The sequence below is a fragment of the Terrapene carolina genome, unplaced genomic scaffold (assembly GCF_002925995.2).
Source record: "Terrapene carolina triunguis isolate 2854851 unplaced genomic scaffold, T_m_triunguis-2.0 Scaffold180, whole genome shotgun sequence".
NCBI classification, from domain to species: domain Eukaryota; kingdom Metazoa; phylum Chordata; order Testudines; family Emydidae; genus Terrapene; species Terrapene triunguis.
The window spans coordinates 5,584,241-5,609,930 of record NW_020664531.1 but is presented as its reverse complement, the minus strand read 5'-3'; the positions used below and the strand labels follow the sequence as shown (position 1 = coordinate 5,609,930).

The 25,690-nt window shown below is 43.9% G+C and overlaps 1 protein-coding gene across 1 annotated transcript in view; it reads right to left on the bottom strand.

The window, feature by feature from the left end:
* LOC113407031 (adenylate cyclase type 1-like) overlaps positions 1 to 25,690 on the bottom strand; it is a 220,507-nt gene that overhangs the window by 50,075 nt on the left and 144,742 nt on the right. Inside the window, exons 7-8 of the mRNA XM_026654114.1 lie at positions 24,770 to 24,928; positions 22,798 to 22,939 (exon numbers count right to left, since the gene is read on the bottom strand). Of these exons, the coding sequence (XP_026509899.1) occupies positions 22,798 to 22,939; positions 24,770 to 24,928 (301 nt within the window). The remainder of the gene's footprint in view (positions 1 to 22,797; positions 22,940 to 24,769; positions 24,929 to 25,690) is intronic.

The following is a 25,690-nucleotide window of genomic DNA, read 5'->3' as shown; positions in this document are numbered from 1 at the left end:
CTCAGGAGGGGGCAGTTGGGGACAAGGACCAGTGGGGCTTAGATAGGGGGTGGGGTCCTGGGGGGCAGTTGGGGCAGGGGTCCCTGGAGGGGGTGATCAGGGGACAGGGAGCAGGGGGGTTGGATGGGTTGGGGTTTCTGTGGGGGGCAGTCGGAGGGAGTGGATGGGGGCAGGGTGGGGCTACCCTCCCTCCCCATGGAGTGTCCTATTTTTTGAATGTTAAAACATGGAATCCCTACTCACAGTGCAGCTCTCCATTCAAAGCAGGCTGCAGCATGAGGTCTCAGCTTCCTCACTCCCTCCCCTTCTTTCCTGTTGGTAGTGGCCAGGGGAATGCTGGGAAATGTAGTTCTTTCCCTGCTCCAGGGCTGGCTCTATAGGCAGGGAGCTAACCAAGAAACTACAGCTCCCAGGGCCCCCTGTTGGTTCTCAGCTCCCATGCTGGATCCCTGCCGCCCCTGCAAATGGGCTGCCCCAAGCACGTGCTTGCTTTGCTGGTGCCTAGAGCCGCCCCTGCGGGGGACCCAACTATTATACCCCACATCTTGCTTCTTCAAAATTGGGGACATTGAGCCATGGAGCGGAATTCTGGGGTGAACGTTTATGGGTCCACTTCTTTCAGCACAGAGGACCCGGATTCAGAAAAAGCACTTGCTTAACTTTTAAGCCTGTGTTTAACACCCATTGACTTTGATGGAATGTAAGATATGCTTATGTGCTGGTCTTAGATTAGAACCAGGGCCAGAACCCCCTGATCTATTTTCAGGAGCCATGCAACCTCCTCTGCTTGGATTATTTATGCTTTTGGCATGTGTCATCTGTGAAGGAGGATCTGTGAGAATTTTGAAAGGCCACACTACCTGCCAGCACTGTAACACAAAGAAGTACTGTCACTCTGATCAAATTATTATGCACCTATTTTAGGAGCAAAAGTGAAGAGACCCCGAGTTTGGTGCATAGTGCCCAGACACCTGAAACATATTCTCAACCCCAAACAAAGCTCAGATCTTTGTCCTTAGGAGCCAAGGAATATGGCCACTGAAATGAGTAAAAAGGATTTGGTTTATAATTGCCATTAAGAGTCGAGAAGTATGATGGTTGTTTACTGCAGCATTATGTGTCTACCACATGTTCACAACTGGGAGTTGCCCATGCCTATCAGGATTTAGGGAAACAATCCCTTACTTCACCAAAATCATTTCTTCTATAGCTCCCCTCTACCTACACCAACCATGGGAAATGTTAGAGAAATTTTTTTGGACAAATTAAAGGGAATCCAACAAAGTGATTCAGAGGAGCGCACTGCAGATGAGTGAGAGTCCCAGCATACATGGAGGGCTGCACTTCTCTATCTTGATAGCACAGATCCAATGTACTATGGCCATGTGTCAGCCAGATACAATACACTAAATGGAAATGTCATCTTGGTCACTAAAAGTTCTATCCATAAGAGAAAATGTTTGGTCCAAGCTTCCATTATTTGTTTATATCACTTTTTTGGGGAGTGCTCACTTTAATGGTTGGCATTTAGGGTTTGATATCTAATGAACATGATGCAACGGTGTTGACTACTTCATTACATCAAATCTTAATGAGCAGGGTAGAAAGGAGGAAGTAAATCAGAACTGTTTGCTCAGATACTAGGGTGAACATGTACATACTTGGTTATCTGAATTTAGAGAAACTGGGACAAATTTTCTTCAGTTATACACCCTATATTCAATTTCAGGACCAGTATTCAAAGAGAAACTGCTGAGCTTCAAGTATCAGAGGGGTAGCCGTGTTAGTCTGAATCTGTAAAAAGCAACAGAGGGTCCCGTGGCACCTTTAAGACTAATGGAAGTGTTGGGAGCATAAGCTTTCGTGGGTAAGAACCTCACTTGCGTCTGAAGAAGTGAGGTTCTTACCCACGAAAGTTTATGCTCCCAACACTTCTGTTAGTCTTAAAGGTGCCACAGGACCCTCTGTTGCTTTTTGCTGAGCTTCAGTTCATTTGCAAATTTGACACCATCAGATCAGGATTAAACAAAGCCTGTGAATGGCTAGCCAACTACAAAAGCAGTTTCTCCTCCCTTGGTGTTCACACCTCACCTGCTAGAAGAGGGCCTCATCCTCCCTGATTGAACGAACCTCGTTATCTCCAGACTGATTCTTGCCTGCATATTTATACCTGCCTCTGGAAATTTCCACTACATTCATCTGACGAAGTGGGTATTCACCCACGAAAGCTTATGCTCCAATACGTCTGTTAGTCCCACAGGACTCTTTGTCGCTTTTTACACACCCTATATTATACACAGAGTAAGTCAGTGTGGAATTTGGCTTTATATCCAGATTAAAATATGTATATTTAGGTACTGAGAAATGCATTGCATTTTATGGTGCAATACAGAGCTTTTCCTATTGAGTTGTGTGGGTACTGTTCAGAAGACTACATGTTACACTGCGACAACCAAACACAGAAATCAATTAGTCTGTTTAAATATCTGCATAACATTTTAATTAATGTGTGACACAACCTGTTATTAAATTTAACAGGAAAAATATTCCTGAATGGGCACAATTAGTGTATTGTGCACTTGAAGGATGATTAAAGTAGATTAATACTATCTGCATTATACTGCACATCTGATAGTACTTCAATTTAAAGGACAATAGTTTACTGTGCATGCTATTCTGCTATATAAGGAGTTGATTATGTTTAGGTTAGAAATAGTGAAAAAAATCTCTCTTAAGTGGCTTCCCATATAATCTCTCAGTTGAGGAATTTCTGGCAAGTGACTCACTGCTGGAAAGCAATATTCTGCCCAAAGGACATTGTATAGTGACATTCACTTCACTAAATATCTTGAACACATTCCTTAGTTGTTCATACCAAATAAGATATTTTTAGGCATAGATAGCCCTTAGGTCAGTATATGGCAAATGGGATCTACCTTCAGACCAATGCTCTTCAAGGCCCCAAGCTAGAACATAGCCTTTGGGTAGCTAGTTGTGATGTTACGGATTAATCCTATCATGTTTTCTTAACACATCCATAGCTCTTCTAGAAATATGAGTATTTTGCTGCATGCCTTTCTCTAAACCCAACAAAAAATGTAGCAGCTTTTTTTTTTTTTGCAATTAACTCCAATATTTTTGCTCTATGTTCCAAGTCGCAGTAATAGAAAGGGAACATATGGAAGGCACTAGGTGAAATAGATCTTAGCATCACCACTGGAGCTCAACTCCAAAACAACTAGTCCCCTTTCCTCTGTCTGTCAGACAAGGTCAGACCTCTCACCTGGAAGTCACATTGAGCAGATCAGTGATTTTGCCACACATCTTGATTTTGGGGGCCATATTAGGCTGATTCTGAGTTGATCTTCTAGGTAAAGAACGAGAAGCTCCTTTGCACCTCGGAGTACCCACAAAAGAGAAACTTTAATATAGCTGGGTGTGCTAATGGAAGTTTCCGCTAGCAGAGCTAAGAGGGCATGTATGAGAGAGTGGCAAGAATAGGGCCATGGTCTCTCTCCTCCCCTGGAAGTGCTGGGAGGAGGGTGCTTTGGAGAGTACAGTCTAAACTTCCTTCAGTGTATCAAATCTCCTGTGAACACTCTGCTTCTGTGACTGCCCAGAACCATTATGACTAAGGTCTGGTCCACACTAACCCCCCACTTCGAACTAAGATACGCAACTTCAGCTATGTTAATAACGTAGCTGAAGTCGAAGTACCTTAGTTCGAACTTACCGCGGGTCCAGACGCGGCAGGCAGGCTCCCCCGTCGACTCCGCGTACTCCTCTCATGAAGCAGGAGTACCGGCGTCGACGGTGAGCACTTCCGGGATCGATCCCAGAAGATCGATTGCTTACCGCCGGACCCGGAGGTAAGTATAGACGTACCCTTATAGAGGAATAATGTCGCCTGACAACTTTGCTCAGGCAGTGTATCTCCTCCCTTTCCCCAACCTGGCTCTCCCTCAGAAGAACCCTCATGTGTGCAGATAATTTTTATCCAGAATTCCAGAATTTATAACAGCTTCTTTAATATATCTTCAAAGCAGCAGATGGAGCAAACTGTTTATTTACCAGTCATTAGGCATTGTTGGGCTCCTGCTATAACAGAGACAACATGGTCATTGCCAGGAGGGTAGTATTACCTTTTTATGCCACACCTAAAAAAAAAAAAATAGGCCATCCTTGACAGGCATCCCACTGAACTTGCTCATGGCCTGGTTTATTTTATTTTGGCACTTCCTTTTTAAGTGCAGCTGAACTGATGCCTGTTCATTTGCAACATAATTTTAGGAAGGGTTCTTTGTAGTAACATAGCCAGCAAATCAGGATAAGAACAGGGATGTTCTATCAGACCCCTACAAAAGGCAGCCAGCCTATTTACAGCTTTGAGAGTGCATTGAAGCATGTGGAATACAACAATCATTGATTAAAATTCTGAGAAAACATCCCTCTGTTTGCATCTCTTGTAATACTCTGGTAAAGGATCCACTGGTGCTTATCTAGGCTCCTCAGAAACAGCATCAGACTGCAGTTCATTTTGCTATGGTCAGCTAGGGGCATGAAAAAAAAAATCACAGAAAAGGAGGTACCGTTGATATTCAAAGTGCATTCACAGAACGCTTCCATGCTGTATTGTATGTGTCTCTCTTGCTTATGCCTTCAGGTAGTCAGGTCTGAGCTTCTTGGTATTAGCATCTTTCCTGTTATTACTTGCAAGTTACTGAGCTTTCCTGTGGACTTTTTTTATCCTGAGATAAGTGAGCAGGTTTGTTCAGGTTTGTCTTTTCACAGCTATGGTAATTAGCAATTTTTAGACAACTCTCTCATATGCCATATTATATTTATTTGTAATCATTTCTTTACTAATATACTAAAGTCCATTTTACTTAGTGGTGAAAGAATACAACTTGTCTAAGAAAGAACTCTCCATAGTTCAAACCAGTTTACCTACCTATCCAACACAAATACAGCAAATATTTCTAATGGTTGCAAGTGTTAAAAGATTGCTGGGAGACCAATAAAATAGATACAACCATTCTCTAAGCCCCTCACCTCTCTCGTCTCCAAGTGCCACATCTTTGGGGAGTAAAATAAAATGGGAGCAACAGAACATAAAGCAAAGGACAAACCCCACTCCTACTGACAGTGATGGAAAACCTGGAATAATTCCAGATTGGGGGCCATCAGACTGACATATGTGCATTTCTGTTCCTAGCGCCATTCACAGTGACAGCAGGAGTGATATGTGACCCTGGCAGACCAGGTCAGATCAGGGCCATAGGCCGATTCACTTGTGTATTAGTGTAGATCGAAGAGAGTAATGTTTTCAACTTCATGAAAGCTAGTGGAATGTTACTCGTATTGTTTTCACTTATCTGTTTCCGTTATAATGTAATAAAACATTTACATTGTATATGCCCATGTAACTCAATAACCCAAAGAAATCTTGTGAAATGCTAATTACCGAATATATCAGAAAGGGTGCTAATTCCAAAGCAAATGGCCATTGTGATGATGACTGGAGGTCAAAAGACTAAGTGCATTCCTCACTCACCGTCATCAAAGGAAAAACCTACATGAGTAGAGACACAGTCAGCTTGCTTTCTGTGTGAAGATACCATAAATATGGATTCAAAGAAAGATCCTTTATCTTTGACAGTTTGGACTTTTACAGGGAAGTGTACCAGACGCAAAGCAGAGATCCCTAGAGACAATTTGGGTACCTTGAAAGACTTTTGGGAAACTGGCAGTTTATTATATCACTGCTACCATTTGGAGTTACAAACTGTGATTCACCTGTACATCTATTTTACCTGCTTTAAACTCTCAATAACTCTCATTTTTTGTTCTTAGCTAATGAACTTTTAGTTAGTTTACTACAGAATTGGCTGCCAGCATTGTCTTTGGTGTAAGGTCCAGAGTACCAATTGATGTGGGGTAAGTGACTGGTCTCTTGGGACTAGGAGAAACCAGATGTGTGATTTTTGGTTGAAGGGACCTTTTATCACAAAGTCCAGTTTGTCTGGGTGGCATGACAGGCTGGGGCCTAAGGGGACTGTTTGTGACTCTGTGGTAAGATTGGGATAGTGATCACCGAGTTCACATGTGGTGCTGGCTTGGTGAAATCTAATTATAGAATATACTACCAGTTGGTGCTCTTGTTTTCTGACAATCTGCCCTGAGGTAAGCACTCAGCTGTGAGCCACTCCAGATAGCACAACACCCTTATCTCCTTCTTTGGTCAGTGGTAAGCTACTTCCAGTGCTAGTTGTGTGTTTGGTAGACCTACAAATAGTGCTCTTCATTGTTAGCACATTTCTGTGCACAGTTTTTGAATTAATACAGATACCCTTCAGTGGAAGCTTTGAACAGTAATTATGTCCCTTGACTATGTCAGATCTGCATAAACAATGATCAGAATGTTCAAATCTAGGTGGCTAAAGTTAGGCATTTAAATTCACATTTAAGTGCCTAAATAAAAGTGATCTGATTTTTCAGAAGTGCAGGACACCCATTTCTCCCACAGACAAGCAGACAATGGGAGCTGTGGGTGCTCAGCATCTCTGGAAAAAAAAATCAGACCACATAATTAGGTGCCTAACTATGGATTTAGGTGTCTAACTTCAGGAACCTGAGTTTGAACATTTTGGCCTAATGTTTTGGTTTTGTGGTCTCCTCTGCTTGTACAGAACACAAGCCTTAAAAATTTCACCTGTGCTGCTGGAAGAGAGTGTCTTTTCTATAGGGACACACTGTTATTCAATGGAATTCACCTTCCTGCAAGGAAGGATATTGCCAGCAAATAAAGATAGAAATTTAAGTCTCTGTTAGTATACAGATGGACATAAAAAAATAAAATAAAATGGCTGGAATGCTAATTTTAATCCTTTTCCTTCTCTCAATTTATTCTCTCCTCCCCACTCCCCGCCCCATTCCTTTTTTATTTGTTTACACAATGCTGACTAACAATTTTTCAGCTCATTAAGTTCAGGGGTTTTGGGGTTTTTTTTGGTTAAGAGGAGTGAAAATCTAATCCCCACCATGGTAAAGTTTCTTTGGTTGGTCTGACAAAAACAACAACAGCCTGCTGTCAAAAAACCTATTCCAATAAGAATCATACACATCAAACAACCTACACTTGATGAATAAAAGTCACTTGAAAGCCTTTGCAATATAGAATGAAAAGCATCCAGGGACCACATACAGAAAACCAAATGCACTTGCTAAATCTGAAGAATACAAGCTGCTAACAATGATTCACTGATAAAAGCTAAATTGTAAAAACCACGCAGTAATTGTATATTCTGCCTGTTCTTTGACATGCTATCACTCTTTGATATTGAGTGTTAAATTCTATTTTTGGAGGCAGCTTTACAGGGAGGCTACCAAAAAAGTATTGGTAGGCTAGCTGAAGTGATATTTTGGGGGTACAGGGATATGAGACCCCTGGTATGTCCTATTAATTGTTTTTACTAGAAGATGGAGCCATGAATGGAAGGGTGGAGATCTGAGGGTCGGGGATACCATGATAAAACTTGAGTTCGCTACCCCCTCATACATGAATTCTCAGTCTTTTTCATACTGATATCCCACACTCAGGTACCTGTAATCCATCCTTTGTACTGGTTTTCACACTGCAGTGGGAATTAGCACAATGCTTTAGTGTCTACTTTCAGTATCTTTTTATATGCACAAGTGTCTAAGGAAACTGTTTCAGATGAAAACCAGAGACAGAGAATGAAAGCAGATTCCTATTATATTTGGATCCAGCAGAGGAGATAGAAACACAGCTCTCTGCTGTGCTCCCTTTATTGTTCTTGCAGCAAAACTGAAACCAACATGAAAGTGAGGCTTTGCACTGGATGGGATAGGGGAGTGCTCAGATATGTAAAGGGACAGGACATCACTTTCGTTCACCCTATTTAAAATTTTCCCCCCAAATATACATACATTTGTGTGTGTGGGTATATATATAGGCTATATAGTGTTTTATGTTAGCCATGTAAATGCTGATGATGTGTGTGTGTGTGTGTGTGTGTATATATATATATATATATACATACACACACACACACACACACACACACCATCATTTACATGGCTAACATAAAACACTATATAGCCTAACTAAAAGTTGTGGGTAGACTACCAGAGATTCTCAAATGGCAAGGAATTATACTGCCCTGAAATAGCAACTCACTGCCATATAAGATCAGGCGCACCACTGGTTTTCACACTCTCTTGGGATAATGGGGTGATGGTTGTGTGACAGTGTCCTGAACAACAGGAACAGTCAGTGGTAAGGAATCTAGTATGGCTCTAGTATGGAATCAGCTGTGATCCCTTTGGGTGCAGATGCACCTCTCCTCATATCATGGTGTGAGCTGTGGTGCAAGCTGTGGCAACCTGCTGCAATAATCTTTGCACCAGTCAATACAGCTGTCCCTGACACAGTGAAGGGCAGTTGGAGTACATACAGATCAATAAGAGAATACACTTCTGTGGGGGGAAAAACACAGCACATAAAATGGCACATTTACTTTGTCAGTCCTTATGTCTGCTTATTATAGCGCAGTCCTAGCTGAAGCATACTGACAGTATATCCCCACTGGTTCTGGGGGCAGAGTTAAGGTTGCGTGGCATAGCTTATGTGTACTGTAACTCTGTATTTCCTGGGTTTTAGATATTTAAGTACAGGTGCACTCGACATTCAGGAAGTACATGGTCATACTTAACTCTGCATTAATGACATTTTGGGGCAGTGAATAATCAAGGTTGCCTAACGTTTTCCACTGTAAGACTCTGTTTTCAGTTACTTATAATTTTCCCAAGTTTTAACTGTGTGGACTGAAATTTTCCATATGGGGTGTCTGCCTTAGGTCGAATATTTTTGGAAAGTTTGGACAAGTTCAACAACACTGGTTCAGTCATTTTTGAGAACAGGGTTGGAGAAAATACATTGTTTTGCCAATGTTAATTTTTTTTACAACTGTTTAATTGATAATCTCTAGCACCCCATGCTTTGCAGTAGAGACTTTAAATTTGGCTGGGGTCAGAGAGATGCGTTTTCCTCCTGTCCCTGTAAAAATCCACCCACATTTGGCAGTTATAAGCCTCTGAAAATTGCCATTTGCACATGGCTAGTAGAGGTTTGCTAGAGGCTGGCTGCTAAAGAGTATCTGTATGCATGAGCATGCTCCAGCCCAAACTAGCAAAGATGAGCAGGATTTTCTGTGCAATTTTCTTCTCTTAGAGGCTATAGTGCTGGACACTGGAACTGAGAGCAGGGAGACTCTCTCCACTGTGCACTCAGTGCCTCCTGATGATCCAGGCAGCCTGGAGGAGGAGGAAGCATCCCGCATCAAATGCAGAGGAGGACAGGACAGGCTGAAGTCAAAAGAATGGCCATACTGGGTCAGACCAAAGGTCCATCTAGCCCAATATCCTGTCTTTCGACTGTGGCCACTGCCAGGTGCTTCAGAGGGAATCACCAGAACAGGTAATCGTCAAGTGATCCATCCCTTGTTGCCCATTCCCAACTGCTGGCAAACAGAGGCTAGGGACACCATCCCATCGAGATAAATGGGGTCTGTAGTTTTTTGTGTATTACTGAACTTAGAGTGTGTGTTGTCATTAATGTATCATATTCTACAATTCATGTTATGCGGCCTATTGTAAAATGTTTATTTTGGGCTTTGTGGAAAAGTGCTAATACAGAACATGCTTTTGCGTGAGTTGGTAAACTATTTGTAGTGAATAAGTGAACGGACATAGCTCGTTTTTACTTTTTGTGAGTTATCTACAGACAGGCTTTGTTTTTTACAAATATGCTATTTATTCAAAATTGTTTGGTGAATGCTTTATGCAAACATATATCAGCCTATCAGCTAGTCCAAACTATTTGATTATATCTTCAAATATTTACTATTCTTCATTAGTAGTGTGTGCCTGGTCATCTAAGTCACCAGGTGTTTGTATTTCTGGTCTCTGACAGGATGACAAAGTGTTCTGAACAGGAGATTTTTAAGATGGTTACCATAATCAATTCTGGCATGAACTTTTGCTCAAACATACATTTGCATGAGTACTTCCCAGACTTCCAGCTTCTCCACAATGAATATTTCATTTTCTTTCTGAGTGTTGATTGAAAAAAAACAAATGCTAAACTTATTTCATATTGTTTGCACATCACAAAATAAGCCGCATAATATCACGCTGATTTCCTTTTCAGCCTCCCTAATTTCTTAGAGCCCAATCCTGTAATCTTTGTGTGTGTCACTCCCATTGAAGTCAATTGGAGTTTTATGTGAAGATAAATCTCACAATGGCCTAAACAGAACATTTCAGTAAAATATCAAAAATGTTTTTGTTCTTCACATAAGAATGGGAAATATACTGAATGCTGATAGAATCTGAAGTCTGCTCTGTGCTGTTTGCTCTATGCTATAATAGGCAACATTTGCTCTATGCTCATTCCCAGTGGCGGCTTTAGAGTTAGTGGGTCCCTGTGCACAGCTTCATTTTCCAGGGCACCCACTCAGGATCCAGCCAAGAAAAAGAACATTCTCTCTTATCTCCCCCCCCCCCACATTTTTCCTTCTTTTTTTCTTCATCCCCCTCCTATATTATAAGTAATGGGAAGTAAATGAAAATAAAGTGAGGTTCCTTGATTGGGGCAGGGGGTTGGGGGTGCAGGAGGGGGTGTGGGCTCTGGAAGGAAGTTTGGGTGCTGGATGCGGGCTCTGGACTGGGGTAGGGGGTTGGGGTATGGGAGGGGGTGAGGGGTGCAGGCTCTGGGAGGAAGTTTGGGTGCAGGGTGCAAGCTCTGGGCTGGAGCAGAGGGTTGGGGTGCAGGAGGGAGGCGGGGGGGAGGCGCTTAAGTCGGGTGGCATGGCTCCCAAAGCGACCGGCACACACACCCTTCCGGCAACGGCTCCTAAACGGGGGAAGCCAGGGGTCTCCATGCACCCCCGCCCGCAGGTGTCACCCCCGCAGCTCCCATTGGCCGCAGTTCCTGGCCAATGGGAACTGCAGAGTCGGCACTCAGGGCGGAGACTGTGCACAGACACCCCACCATCCCAAAGGGCCGCAGGGATATGCCGGCCCCTTCTGGTAGCAATGTGGCGTGGAGGAAGGGAGGCAGAGCGGGCAGGGAGCCGCCTTAGCCCTGCTGCTGGCACGTCTCTGTGCGCCTCTTGGGTGGAGGGGGGCAGCGGGTCTCCGTACACTGCCGAGGGTGGGGGCAGCGCACGGAGCCACCTCCCACCCCCTGCCAGGGGCGCGCAGAGATGTGCCAGCAGCTGGTCGCTCCTCGGCAGCGGCGTGGGGCCACCGGCCACAGCATGCAGGCAGCTTGCCTGCCTGAGCCCTGCTGCGCCGCTGGCCGGGACTCAGGGGCAGGTTGTCAGATATTTGTCCTGCATTTTGGGGGCCCCGTGCCACCGCATGGTTTGTTTCATGGTAAATCCGCTCCTGCTCATTCCAAGCTGAACAAAACCATCAAATCAGTTGCAGATAAGATACATTAAACAACATGCATTGTTTAGTGGTGAGAAGGCATAGGGCTCAGTACAACATACAGGGACAGATCCTCAGCTGATGTAAACTAGCAAAGCTCCAGTGAAGTCACTGAAGCTACACTGATTTACGCCAGCTGAGGATATTGCACTGTGTCAAAAACAGTGTTCTGATATCCTCCTGAAGCATCAGAATTCTATACAATCTGTTTACTTTACAGCCACTCACTTAGTGACAGGATTGCGACTGCAGGAAGTTTAAAATCACATCTGTTTATGTTAGATGAAACAACAGTGTATGACAGTGATGTGACAGCCATCAACACTTCTTCTGCAGCTGCTGTCACACAATTTAAAATGAATCCCAGGTTACTGAATTTCTGCCTATTACATCATGAGTCAAAGAAATTAATTGATCACCTTTTGAGCTATCAAATGTAATTGTGGTTTATAGTAAGTTTTCCTCAGAGGTGTACTGTAGATAATTGCTCTGGATCTCTCCAACACTCAAGCCAGCTGGTAAATTTTAAGCATTTAGTGCTACATATTCCAAAAGATGATCCCAAGGTGTCTCTCATGGAGAGGAATCCTGCACGTAAGTGTTTTGAACAGGTCTCTCCTAAAACAAACAATTATTGATTTCCTCTCTATTTGTAGATACATCATTGGTAGCAGGGTCCATCTAGCTCTCACTTCCTCCTGTCAGGAATCCCACCTGCTGAACACCAGAGAGATTAATGAGGGACAAGGAAAGATCCTACGCCCGTTCACCTGGGAATTTCTGATTGGTTACAGTCCCACTGAGTGACCACAACTAATTAGATATGAATAGGCTTTTAGAGGGAGTTGTAGGGAGGTTTTGCTGAGATTTCTTGAGAGTTCCATATTCATATGGTGAGGAAGGAGGGAAAAATGCTAGCCCTTTCCCAGAGAAAATGGGAAAAATAAGGGAAAGACGAGACAGAGAGAGTAGCCATATGAAGGAATCTGACTAGTCACAGAAAGTAAAAGGAAGGAGATCTTTTTACAGTAGGGTAAGTTGAGTATAAGCCAGCTGAGTGATGAGAGAGCCTAATCAGAGAATGGACTGCAGAGCAACCAGGAAGATAACGGCTCTTCAGAATTTGAAGAGAGGCAGTTAGCCAGCCTAACGTAAAGGGGGCTGAGACTTGTTAAATGCAGATGTAGACTAAGCAGGCCTAGCGAAATGTACAAGTATAAGCTAAGCAAGATTCACTCACAAGCAAGCCAAAACCCATGATCCCTGCGATGATAAGATCCATATACATTGACATGCTGCCCCAAAACGAAAACAAAAGGGAGAAAAAACAGGAATTGGTCACTGACCAGAAAGGCAGCAGGAAGAATCACCTGACACACCTCACCCTCAGTTATGAGCATGTAGAACTGTCACAATACCAGGCCTGAGTATTGAAGGACCTGGGATACTCATTTGCATGAGTAGGCCCTTATATCTGTGCACAGTCCTACAGAAATGAATGGACTTTCCACAAGAACAAGGGCTCTTCTGCACAGATCCCTTCGCAAAATCAGGGTCTTCATTGTAATTCCCTTTTAGACAGTGCACTTAACTGTCTTGTGAATATACCAGTTTTTACTGTTTCCCTATACTAATTTCAGTCACACTTCATATTAATAGAATATTTTAAATGATTAGTAGATGTTGTAAGCATGTTACAGAAATGAGTAGCATGCATTATGGATGAACATTAATGTTATCCTATCAGAGAGCAGTAATAACTACCACCTGATTTAGGTGACCAGACACACACCACAAATAAAGAATAGCAAATAATCAAAGGCAATTCAAATTGTTTGTTAATAATCCATAAGCACATTAGTAGAAGGTGTTGCAGACAGCTGTAAGGAAGCCATTCACCTGTTGGTCTCTAACAATTCATTACAATTTAATAACTATTAATTAAAACCTCCACGATGTATTTATTAACCCTTTATAAACTATTTATAAATGTACATTTGTATTTAAGTATGACCATTATAATTTTAGTATCACTTCCATGGGTATAACTCCCTCAGGTTTTTTTTACTGGTGTTCCACAGAATCATTTGGCCTCTTCTGTTTTTCGGGGTTATCTGTCTTTCCCAAATGGTACCGAATCAAGCAGGAGAGCTTAACTAGTCAAAGAGTGACACTGATGGCATGTACTATCCAGCTGACCACAGAAGTTGAGACTTCCTGAGATAACTTTTTGTACGTTTCTCCCCCCCAGGTAAGTCCAGAGTTGGCCACTGTTCAGCCGTCTGGTAAACTATCTGGACACATTACATCATTAAATGTTTGTTGTTTTCTTAGCATGTGAGATAATGAGGCTTTTTAAGAGGCATGAAAAGAACTAATGCAATGGTTACAAAGGAAGTATACCTAAGTCTGTAACTTTCTCGATATTACCAAGGCCAAAGACCAAACCTCATAGATGCAAATGTGCCAACTATACAGCTGGGAGCCAGCTGGAATCCATGTTTCAGCTGTACAAATGAAGCAATGATGCCTTGACTAACTGGCTCTGGTGATTATGAGGACCAGTGAATCAGAGAATGCAGTCCGGTGAAACAAAGGAAGTTAGTCACACACTAAAATTTAATTTTGAATGCAGAACAACATTAGAGTTGGAAGAGTATAAGCCAGGAAAGTTACGAGGGTAATTATCAGATCCAGAGATTTAGCTGGGGCTGATCAGACATTCTGAGCTCTTGCAGGGAGCTCCACTGCTGTTAGGAACTGGCCTGGAATTTTCTACAGGGAGCTGAAGTACAGTAACATCAGCAGTACCTCAGAAAGGCCAAAAACATCTTTATAACTGGGGGTGTCCCCATGTGTTTCAAGTTGAAAGCTCAATAATTAAGCCAAAATTTTAATTTGACTTCAGTGGGAAAGGTCCGAGTTCAGCACCATTGAAAATCAGATGAATTATTTAGGTGGGTTTAGGAGCCTAATGTTAGGTCACCAAGTTTGAAAGTATTGGCTATAATGCTTGCTGATTAAAAACAACAACTATAATTAACCAAACCCTATAATGTAATCTCATGCTTCCATGGAAATAATAATTGTAACGAAGCAAAACATAAAATAAAAAATGACTCAGTGGCTGCTTCCAATAAGTCCCTCTCCACTTGCTAATGTGCATTTTAAGTCAATAATCACACCAGACCTCTAGAGTTGGATGTTAATGGGCCTCATATAAAAGATTAAAAAGTTGTGAATATTTTATAATCTGTTCTCATTTAAAGTGCAACTGGTACATGAAAGGGCTTTCGTGTGTTATTATTCTCGTTCTTGGCTTACAAAATCATCGTGATGATAGATCATTCCGAAAGACCAGATTTTGAAGGAAGTGGGGAATATATCTTCCTCTTAATTAAAACAAAATATTCCAAACTGCTCCTATTTACCTTTCAAATTGAACAGATTCTTGGCCATCTGTTGCTGATAACATTGATTTTCATTCCTCTTGGCATCGTACCTGCTAAAGTCAGTTCATATTAATGTCAGAGATGATGCATAAAGAATAAAAAATGTGACCATGTTTCAGCTATTGAGGCTCAGGAGGAAGGAATACAATATTAAACCAGTGGACATCTGAACTCAGCTAAATGTATCAGATTTTGTCCAAGCTTCAGGGACTGTCTTCCATTTATCTGTTTCTAGAGATTTCGTGGTTGATTCAAGAGGGGTGGGGATACTATGTGCTTTGTGTTGAATGTAAAGATAATATAAAACATTTTTAGTCAATGTTTTATGGTCCAGTGATCAATATGCAAGTATACAATGACTATGGAATGGTTTGATATGCTGCAATGAACTGCAAAGTGACACATTGATTGATCTGTGAGCCCAGTGTAGAAGTCAGTCGATACCAGTAAAATTCATGAAGTGTTTTTCTGCCAGTTTCACAGACACTCCATTGATGCATACCAGAGAGCTAATGTTATTAGCTAAGTTGTACAGCAACATCTGGCACTTCCATAAATCAATCAGTGACACAATAATGGGGAAGGTGCCATTTGCTTTTTGCAGCTGATGACAAGCTAATCATTAGCTTCTCGCTATTCAACACACCCCTTGCAAATATAAAGAACCGTGTGCTCACTTATTATTAGCTCTTCATCCTTGCAATTAAAATGCATGTTGACCTGGTTACCATAATATTTAAAATGGTTTCAACTCATAAATTTTGCTTTGCCAACTCCTCCCTCCTTTTTCCATTTGTCTCTGTGCATCAAGTTAGCTTGCTCTTCTCCTTTAAGTCCCTCCTAAAAGATCACTTCTTTTAGTTAAGACTTCCTGCTTCCAAACCACCACCACCATCATCATCAATATAATAAATTAGAGATATAATGCTCTAGAAGTTATATTACAATAATGGAGGGAAAAAATCTATAACCAAGAAGCAGCATTTCTAGCCTAAACAATTCCTCCTCCTGCCCCTTCCTGTGTCTCTACGTTGTTTAATTTAGGGCCTAATCCTGTTTTTATGGAAGCCAAAAGTAGAACTCCCTCTAGCCATGGGAGCAAGATCCAGCCCCTTGGTGTAAAGGGGCACAAACTTCACAGCAAGTTTATATTGGACCAACAACCTTTACAGAAAAGGCCTCTTAGGAAACATAGGAACATAGGAATTGCAATATTGGATCAGACCAGTACCTCATCTAATTCAGTAATCTCTCTTCAACAGTGTCCAATATGCTTCAGAGAATGTGCATAACCCCTACAACCACCATCTGAGATAACCAGCCCTGAAGGAAAGCTTCCTCCAAACCCCCTTTACTAAGAGGGTGGCTAATGCCCTGAATTGTGGGGACTTATATCTCTTCCACATCTCTTGTTTATTTTTTTCATATTTGCTCTTATAAAACTCTTGGTTACACATATAAATGTCCAGTGCCTAAGAAAAACTTGTTAGGATAGACTAGGAGGGTCAGGTGTATGGAGGTCTGTGTTCTAAATTGTCTGACGTGGTGTGACAGGGCGCACTCGCCCCGCACGGAACGGGGAAGGGTTCCGCACTGAACGGGGAAGGATTAAGCCTAAATTGTGGGCTGAGGAAGCCACATCCCCTCAACTCTACTGGGCATGCTCCAAATGCACCAGTATAAAAGGGAGCAGCTCAGCTCAGTTGGGGCTGACTGCCGGAGAGGAAGGGCACATGACGCTGGCTCCAGCCAAGGATCAGCCGAAGCCCGAGGTCATGAGAGCTGGAGATGCCACAACGCAGGCAGACGTCAGGCTACCCACGGAGGTCCCACAGAGTCCAGAGTCGCCGGGGACAGCACAGACCAGGGAACCCAGAGACAGCCGAGACGCCAAGACCGCAGCAGCAGGAACCACGGTAGGAAGCAGCCCAGGGGAATCAGATAGTGGCCCAATTAGTGAACCGGAATATTGAGTCAGCATGTTTCGGTTGGACTACCCCCACTGACTCAGTGGCATGTGCTCCTGCCACTACCAGGGCCCTGGGCTGGAGTCCAGTGGAGAGGGACGGCCCGGGTCCCCTACCTGGGCTGCCACCATCCCCCTTTCTGGGCATGGCTGCCCCCTTCTCTGATTGAGGCCACTTGGCCTCTAGGCCTTACTGCCCTGTGAACAGAGACGAATCAATTGACTAGCCCCTACTGCCCTATTACAGGGGAAAACCTATTGACTCTGGCCACTGTGCTGCACTGACCTGCTAACGGGCAGATGCAGAGACGTTGGTCCCCAGGCCTTGGTGCCCTGCGGACTGGGGCAAATCCATTGACTTTGGTCACTAGGTCTTACTGCCCTGTGGAGGCAGGCGAATACATTGACTTTGGCCACTAGGCCTCATTGCCCTGCTAACAGAGGCGAGTATATTGACTTTGACTATGGAGACATAGAGGCAGGTTATGCACACCCTGCCCCTACACCCTAAGGGAGACGAGGCGCACTCACTCTGCACTAGATGGGGTCCCCCCAACCATGTCACAGGTGATAGAGAATGTGGGCAACACCCCAGGCCTGAGGAGAGGCCTAAAATAGTAGATCTGAGGGAGGTACGGGTTCTTCCCTTGACATCCCAAGCGTTCTAGTTACCTGAAATTAGTAGACGCCAACATGGAATTGGACAAGGTCTTGAAATGGCTCCTAGAAAGCCAGCAAAAACAGGTAGCACAACAACAGCAGCAGCAATATGAACAGGTGTTGCAACAGATTACTAGCCACCAACAGGAGTTGGCCATCCAGCAGCAAGTCCAACAGCAAAGGCGAGTCCAACAAGTAGTGGCGTTATCAGGGACAGTGGGATACCTTTCTAGCCCATTACTTAACGGGGCCAGCCCAGGTGGCCTATCGCAACCTTGACCACCAGGACGCCGTGGACTATGAAAAAGTGAAGGTGTCCACACTAGACCAGACCGATATCAGCCCCGAGACATACCGCCAGTGCTTTAATCAGAAATGGTACCCTGCAGGGGCTAGGCCACGAGCGGTGGCTCAATGTCTCCGGGACTACACCTGGCGATGACTAAAGCCTGACAAGCGGTTTGGTGCTCAACTGGCAGAAGCGGTAATTTTGGAACAGTTCACCCAAATCCTCCAGAACAGGGGGAAGGAGTGGGTGCATAGAGACTGCCCTGTAATGCTTACGGAAGCGGTTGGACTGATGGAGGATTACTTGGTGGCCGAAATTACGGAATCCCAACCCCATAAGATGGAGGAACCTGGGCGGAAAGACCGGCCAGCCAAGGGAAACCCCTCCCGGCCCCACTGGGAGGACTACAACTCCTGTCGAGAGCCCCGACCAGGAACACTGACATGAATCTGAAGCCGACTGCTATTCGAGACCTTACACGGTGGGATGAAAGCCCACTCATCGGAGCCAACCCGATTAGAATGGACTCGCTACCCAGAGGGGCCGAGACCGTTGTTATGAATGTGGTCAAGAGGGGCATTTCCGACACGATGGCCCCTATATGGACTGCAATTACGGGCAGCTCTGGGTAGCCAGCTCCTGGGCTCGGAAGAGGGGCCCAGAGAAGCTTCAGGTCCTGGTGCTCATAGAAGGGGTTCCTGCAACAGCACTGATTGACTCTGGCTGTAGCCAAACTCTCATCCGAGGCGACCTGGTACCAGACCTTGAGCCAGACGGGTCCCCCATCCACATCCAATGCGTCCATGGAGACCTACATTTGTATCCTGCTGCCCGGGTGATGCTGGAGATATACCACCAAAGCACGGCCCTCTCAGTCAGGCTTGATTCCTAAGCTGGCCTATCCAGTGATTCTGGGGGCGGGACTGGCCGTGGTTCCTAGAACTACTGCAAGAGCCCTCTCAGTACCGTCCGACAGGAGAAGACGAAGGGCCAACAAAAAAGGGGCTACTTGTGAGGGATCGGGATGCCAACCCAGGGGAAGGGCCCTCCAAGTCTGCCATGATCTCGGTGCCCCCACCTACACCAACAGACTCCTCCGTCAATGATGCACGAACAAAGCTTGAACAAGATGGCAACTTTATCTGGGAACAATGAGAGGACCCTACGCTTAGTCATGCCTGGGAGCAGGCTACCGCTAGAGATCAAGAGGGGAGGGGTGCTCCCCAAAAAACCCCAAGGCCCATGCTTCAAAATATGGCATGACCACCTCTATCGCCTGGTGGAAGAGCCACATACTAGAGAATTGCTTCGCCAGCTGCTGGTCCCTCGGAGGTTGTGCCAGGGTCTTTTACACCTCGCCCATTTGGTGCTCTGGGCAGGGCACCTTGGAAGAGAAAAGACCCTCCAACGGGTGGTACGGTGGTTCTTCTGGCTGGATATCCACCAGGAGGTGAAGAATTATTGTGCCTCATGTTCAGAGTGCCAATGCATGGACCCAAAAGGAGTGCTGAAAGGGCCCCTCATCCCCTCCCTGTGGTTAGGATCCCCTTTGAGTGAATAGGACTTGACTTGGTAGGCCAACTAGACAACAGTTCCTCTGGCCACTGGTATATCCTCATGATAGTGGATTACGTGACATGCTACCAAGAAGCAGTCCCATTATATGGACTGCCACGCCCCCTAAGATAGCCGCTGAGCTCATCAAGGTCTTTGCACGGGTAAGGATACCCCACAAAATCTTAACAGATCAGGGGACAAACGTGACTTTCCGATTGATGGCCGACCTCTGCCATCTCTTAGATATATGAGCCCTCAGAACTTCCCTATACCATCCCCAGACAGACAGATTGGTAGAATGTTTTAGCAAGACCTTAAAGAGCATGCTACGCAAATTTGTGGAAGAGGATCGGCAACATTCGGATACACTACTCCCAGCCTTGTTGTTTGCCATATGGGAGGTACCCCAAGCATCAACGGGGTTCTCCCCCTTCAAACGCTTATATGGAAGCGATATCCTCTGTGATATCCTCAACCTTCTGAAAGAGGGCCAGGAAGGGCAAGAGACACAGGCGAGGGGGGGTTGTCCATCATGTGATATAGCTGCGGGAGAGGTTTCAGATGGTAGGGACCTTTGCCAGAGAAAATCTGAGGCAGGTGCAGCAGATTCAGGCACAACAGTGTAACAAGGGAGCCAGGCTGCTGAGCTTTGAACCAGGAGACCAGGTCCTAATCCTGCTGCCCTCAACCGAATCCAAACTATTGGCTAAGTGGCAAGGCCCCTTTGAAATCACGTGGTAGACTGGGCTGGTCAATTATAAGGTCCAGCTGCCAGGCTGGCACCACAGGACATGCACGTATCACGTCAATTTGCTAAAGTCCTGGAGGAGCAGGGAGGCTTTACTAATCACACCCTACACCCCTGAACCAGAATTAGGACCCCTGGTTGATGAATCCTTTGAAGATGGGCCAATGTTGATAGGAACAGGACTCGTCCAGACCCAGAGAGAGCAACTGCAAAGACTCCTGTGGTCCTACCCAGATGTCTTGTCGGCTCATATTGCCACCATACCAGGACAAAAGGTACGCAACCTCCACCGACCTCTGCCCAAGAAGATGTAAGAACTGGAGGTCATGCTGGATATAGATTTGATGGATATAGATTTCATAGCGAGTGGCAAAGCCCAATAGTCCGAGTCCTGAAACCAGACGGGTCCATCCGGTTTTGTATTGACTTTAGAAAGGTGAACAGTATATCCTGATTCAATGTCTACCCGATACTGCGGGTCAACGAACTCCTCGAGAGGTTACTTTGGATCTCACCAAAGGGTATTGGCAAATCCTTCTGACCCCAAACTCACGCTCAAAAATGGCCTTCCCAACCCCCTTTGGCCTGTATCAATTTATAACCATGCCATTTGGGCTACATGGGGCAGTGGCCACCTTCCAGCGACTCGTGAATCGGGTATTACAACCACATGGGCAGTACACCACCGCTTATATCAATGACATCGTCATATATAGCACCAGCTGGGGAGACCACCTTCAACACCTCTCTAAATTCATACATGCGCTCAGGGAGGCTGGACTCACGAATCCAACGAAATGCCACTTGGGCAGAACGAAGTAACATACCTAGGTTATACTGTTGGGAGCAGAGAGCTGTGACCCTTAGTTGGGAAGGTACAAGCGCTGCAGAACTGGCCCATGCCGACGACAGAGACAGGTTCAGCAATTCCTTGGCCTAGCCAGATATTGCCAGTGTTTTGTACCAGATTTTGTGAATTTGGCGGTCCCCCTGACTGACTTGATGAAGAAATCACAATCCCAGAGAGTTCAGTGGTCTTGGGAGTGTGAGGCAGCCTTTCAGGCATTAAAGGAACGGCTGACCCGGGAGCCGAACTTGGTCCATCCCAACTTTCAGAAACCCTTCATCCTGCAGACGGACGCATCGGAAGTAGGGATCGGGGCAGTACTGTCTCAAGGAGACACCAGAGAGGAACATCCGATATTATACCAGAGGCGAAAACTGTTCCCCGGTGAGACCCGTTACTTGACTATAGAGAAAGAGACCCTAGCTGTCAAATGGGCCACAGATTCTCTACAGTATTAGAGAAGGGTCAGGAAAGCACAAGTGCCTCTTCTTTGCACACAAGCCTGCTCTTCACCCCCCACCACATCTCAATAGATCTGGCAGGGGGCAGAGGAGGGGAACAGGGATGGGGGAGCAGAGCTTTGGGAAGGCTGTGGATTGGAGGGGGGGGGATACTGAGGGCATGTGGGGACTGTGGCTGAAGTGGATGAATGAACAGGGGCAACGAATCTGAGGCCTCAGGAGCAGCTCAGCTCATCAGGAGGAGGAGAATGAACACACTGGGCAGAGTATTGAGTATTTGCTGTGCTACCCTTTTAAGATTTGCTCTAAGGCGCTTGAATGATTAGCAAACACTGATGCAATGGTATATGGACTCAAAACTGGGCTGGCTAACTCTAGCTTCTTCCCCTGACCTAGATAACTAGGCCTGTGCTGTAGAGCTCACATGGCAACTTTTTCAAACTCCCATGGTATGTTAGGTCAATTATGGGTGAGTTCATTTCACTTACTTTTCTGCTGCAGGCAAGACATGACTGTAATCACTATTTTTGCTGCTTCTATCCCCTGGGGACTCCTTCAGGCCTAGTAAATGGGCCACTAGTATCACACATTATTGTAGGAAGGGTTAGGGGAGCATGATTGGGAATGTAAACATGTCCAAATGTGGACATGGGAGAGGGGAGAACAAAAAACAAAAACAAACAAACAAAAAGTACAAAGATGGAAGGTTTGATGTTCAGAAATGCTTATATAAAAGAAAAGAGGGAGAGAAGAATGAACTTCAGTCACTGGGGTGATATTTTATCACGTACTATTTGACAGTACAGTTGCACGGTTTGAATGAACCATCTGCTTTTCTGACAGTTCATACTTAAAAGTAGATTATTTTTCAGAGAATGATCAATTTTCAGAACTAATCATGTATGATGTCCCCCTCCCTCCAAAATAAAAGATCCTATTTTCACGGACGGTTTGAAGAACTGTTAATAATTAAGACATTACTTGCAGAGTTGTAGCTGTGTTGGTCCCAGGATATGAGAGAGACAAGGTAGGTGAGGTAATACTTTTTATTGGACCAACTTCCGTTGGTGGAAGGGACAAGCTTTTGGGCTTCACAGAGCTGAAGAATTGCTCTGTGAATCTCACAAGTTTGTCTCTTCCACCAACGGAAGTTGGTCTGATAAAAGGTATTGCCTCACCTACCTTGTCTCAATAGTTAATATATATATAGATATTGCCTCTGTTTTAAGGGTGGTTTCACAATATACTTGTTAAACTATGAAATTACACCATGGAACAAGCTAGAATTAGTGAAGCCTACCTTCCTCCGATGGGATGGCACAATAAAAAATGTTTCAATATTATGCTTCTTCAAGAAACTGTTCCTTTCATGGCCATACCCTGGTTCTACCTCATAGTCACCGTTTAGGCACTCTAAGGTGGTCTTTGTTATGTGAACTTTCCTAGAGAGAAAGACAGGAAAAAAGAATTTAAAGCAATGATGCATTATGAGCCAGGACCTATTCATTTGGGTGAAATCCACCACTGTGCAGAGGGCCAACACAAAGGTGAATTACATGCACAAACAGTAGGTGAACTTTTGTTGTAGGGCAGCTAAATTCTCGCAACCAACTAGAATGCAGAGGTGTTTTTAGCATATAAACTTCCTAAATTTAGCAGATGCTTTGAACAAATGTAAGTAACTATAGAGTATCACCTCAAATTGCAGTCTTGTTGATTTTACAAAGCATACAGGCATACATGTTATATTTCAAGTACTCTAGCTTTCTAAGTATTTATTAAAGCACTTGCTGGAGATACTGGCCCTCTGTTTGATGCATGCCACCCCACTCTTTAAATCTTACTAATGGCTGTTCCTTTTCTGCTATATAAAGGTCAGGCTTTTGTATTCACTTTCCCGTCCATTTACAACTCTGAGGGCTCGTCTGCATAAGTGTAATCGGGAAACTGAACCTCAATTAACTTTCAAAGTGGATTAGTTAAACCACATTAGGACTCTGGGTGGACACTCTAAATCAGCATTAAAGTGCCCTTAATTCAGTTTAGTTTAATTCACTTTGGAAGTGAAATAAGCTACACTGAATTACAGTCACTTTAATTTTGAATAAGAGGGTCCACACAGGGGTTTAATGAAGTTTAATCCACTTTACATACACACAGTTGGTTAATTTGGATTAATTTTCCTGAATGTCCCCATGTAGACAAACCCTGATGGTCTCAATTTAGCCAACCTATTTTATTAGCTGCCCCCATCCATTCTGTTCTCCCAACAATGCCAGCTCGGTTTCTCCCTATTTTTCCTGTAACTGTTTTTATACTTTCTTCTATGTCGCCCTTTACACATGGAACATTTTCATAGAAATTAACTGTAAAGGTATTACTTCTCTTAAATATCTTTTCAAATTCTTTTTACTGTGATGCCTTAAGATAAGAGTTTCCAAAGCAAACTAAACTAAACTACCAAAATCATCTATAGTAAACAAATGTCAGCCAAGTAGGAAATTTCCCACCTTACCCACAAGAATTAGCAGGCCCCACTTCTCCCTGTTCAGCAGAACACAAATTGTTTTGTAAAAATCCAACAAATCTCCAGTTGATACAGGGGGTCGTGTTCTAACATGCTTGCATGCACTTAACTTGTACTCAAGAAAGCTCAATGCATCCTTGAAATTTCAGTACCTGCTTGTGCCCATACCCAGTTAAATTACTAGTTCTCCAAGAGCACATGCAAATACATGATTTGCACACATACGCCTAGTATTTGGATACATATTTTAAGCACAAACTAATGTTTGCATGGCATTGGGCATGACTAACTTTGAAAATCTGACTTTGTAATGGTAATACTAAGCCACATATTTGGAGGCAGAGATGGGCAAACCCTCCCCTCCATTACACTGAGGTAACTCCATTTTACTGAAAGGAGTATTTAGCTCTTTCTTGACTAAAATTTTATCATTGCCTCATTCCTACCCTTCATATTTGGCAGTTTCTAGTGAAAAGCTTATTCAAAGGACATTTACATTTTAACAGAATGTTGTTCACATTTACTTCTCTGAACCTTTACTAACAGAAATCTACAGGTCACTCAACCCTAGTGTTCCTTAGGAGATGTTTGAACAGCAGGTAATACAGCCTATGAGAGTTCTTAATCTGAAACACCCTTACGTATCAATTATTATAGTAATTGGCTTTGCAAAATACTTTCAGTTAAAGAGAGAAATAATTGATGCTCTCATTCAGGGACTCTGAATTTTTTCTCTGAGACTTACCCAGGCAATCCTCCAGTTTCCATTACATTTGCTAGAGTCACGTCATTTGACCAGACATCATATTGCCATTTGCGGAGACCTAGGACCCCACAAAGCACCCTGCCTGTGTGTAGTCCAACTCTCATGTTGAGATCCACTTCAGTGGCTTCTGCTACAGACCTGCAATAGATGGTATCAGATCTTTAGAGAAGAACGTTTCTTTCCATCACCTTCCTGTCTCTTTCTCCCAAGACTCATCGTTTCTACACATTGCCAACTGCAGAGAAATGATCTTTAAAAATTTCAGACAGGTGACATAGCCAGTTAAGGTTCTTGCCTTCCCAAGCTTTTGGAAAAGTTCAAACCCTGATTCATATCACTAATGAAATAGATTTGGTGATCTCATCCCAGCCCCCAGCGAATCAAAATCTCAGTATCCAATAGTGGATTTTCGCCTAGAATCTGGCTACTTCATGCTAGTTGCAAAATACAAATACAAACAGCTCTGTGCTAGATGGGCAGTTCCCTGTTCTGTTATCGGTGTAAGAGAAATGATCCCAGCAGTAGAAAAGCTGCTGCCACCACACTGTTCCCCAGAGGTGGATTTTCCATCGTCAGGACCCCCTATGTCATTGTCTATAGCACACTTGTAAAGCTGATTTATTTTCTCTTATTGCTCTCAGTTTTATTTCCTTTCACTTTTGCTCCTATAAAAACTTCTCTTTCTGGTCTCTTGGGGTAATGGCAAGTTTACCCAAGATCTAAACCACAATAATAATAGAATGTTTTGTTTCTTACAAGGAGTGAGTGTTTTAATTCCTAACTTTCAGCACCAAATGAAGTTTTGATTTGATTTTCAGGTTTGAATGAATCCAAACACTCAAAGCAAAATTCAGTCAAAGATTATGTTTAACCTAATTTCATCCAGAAAAAAATTCAGGG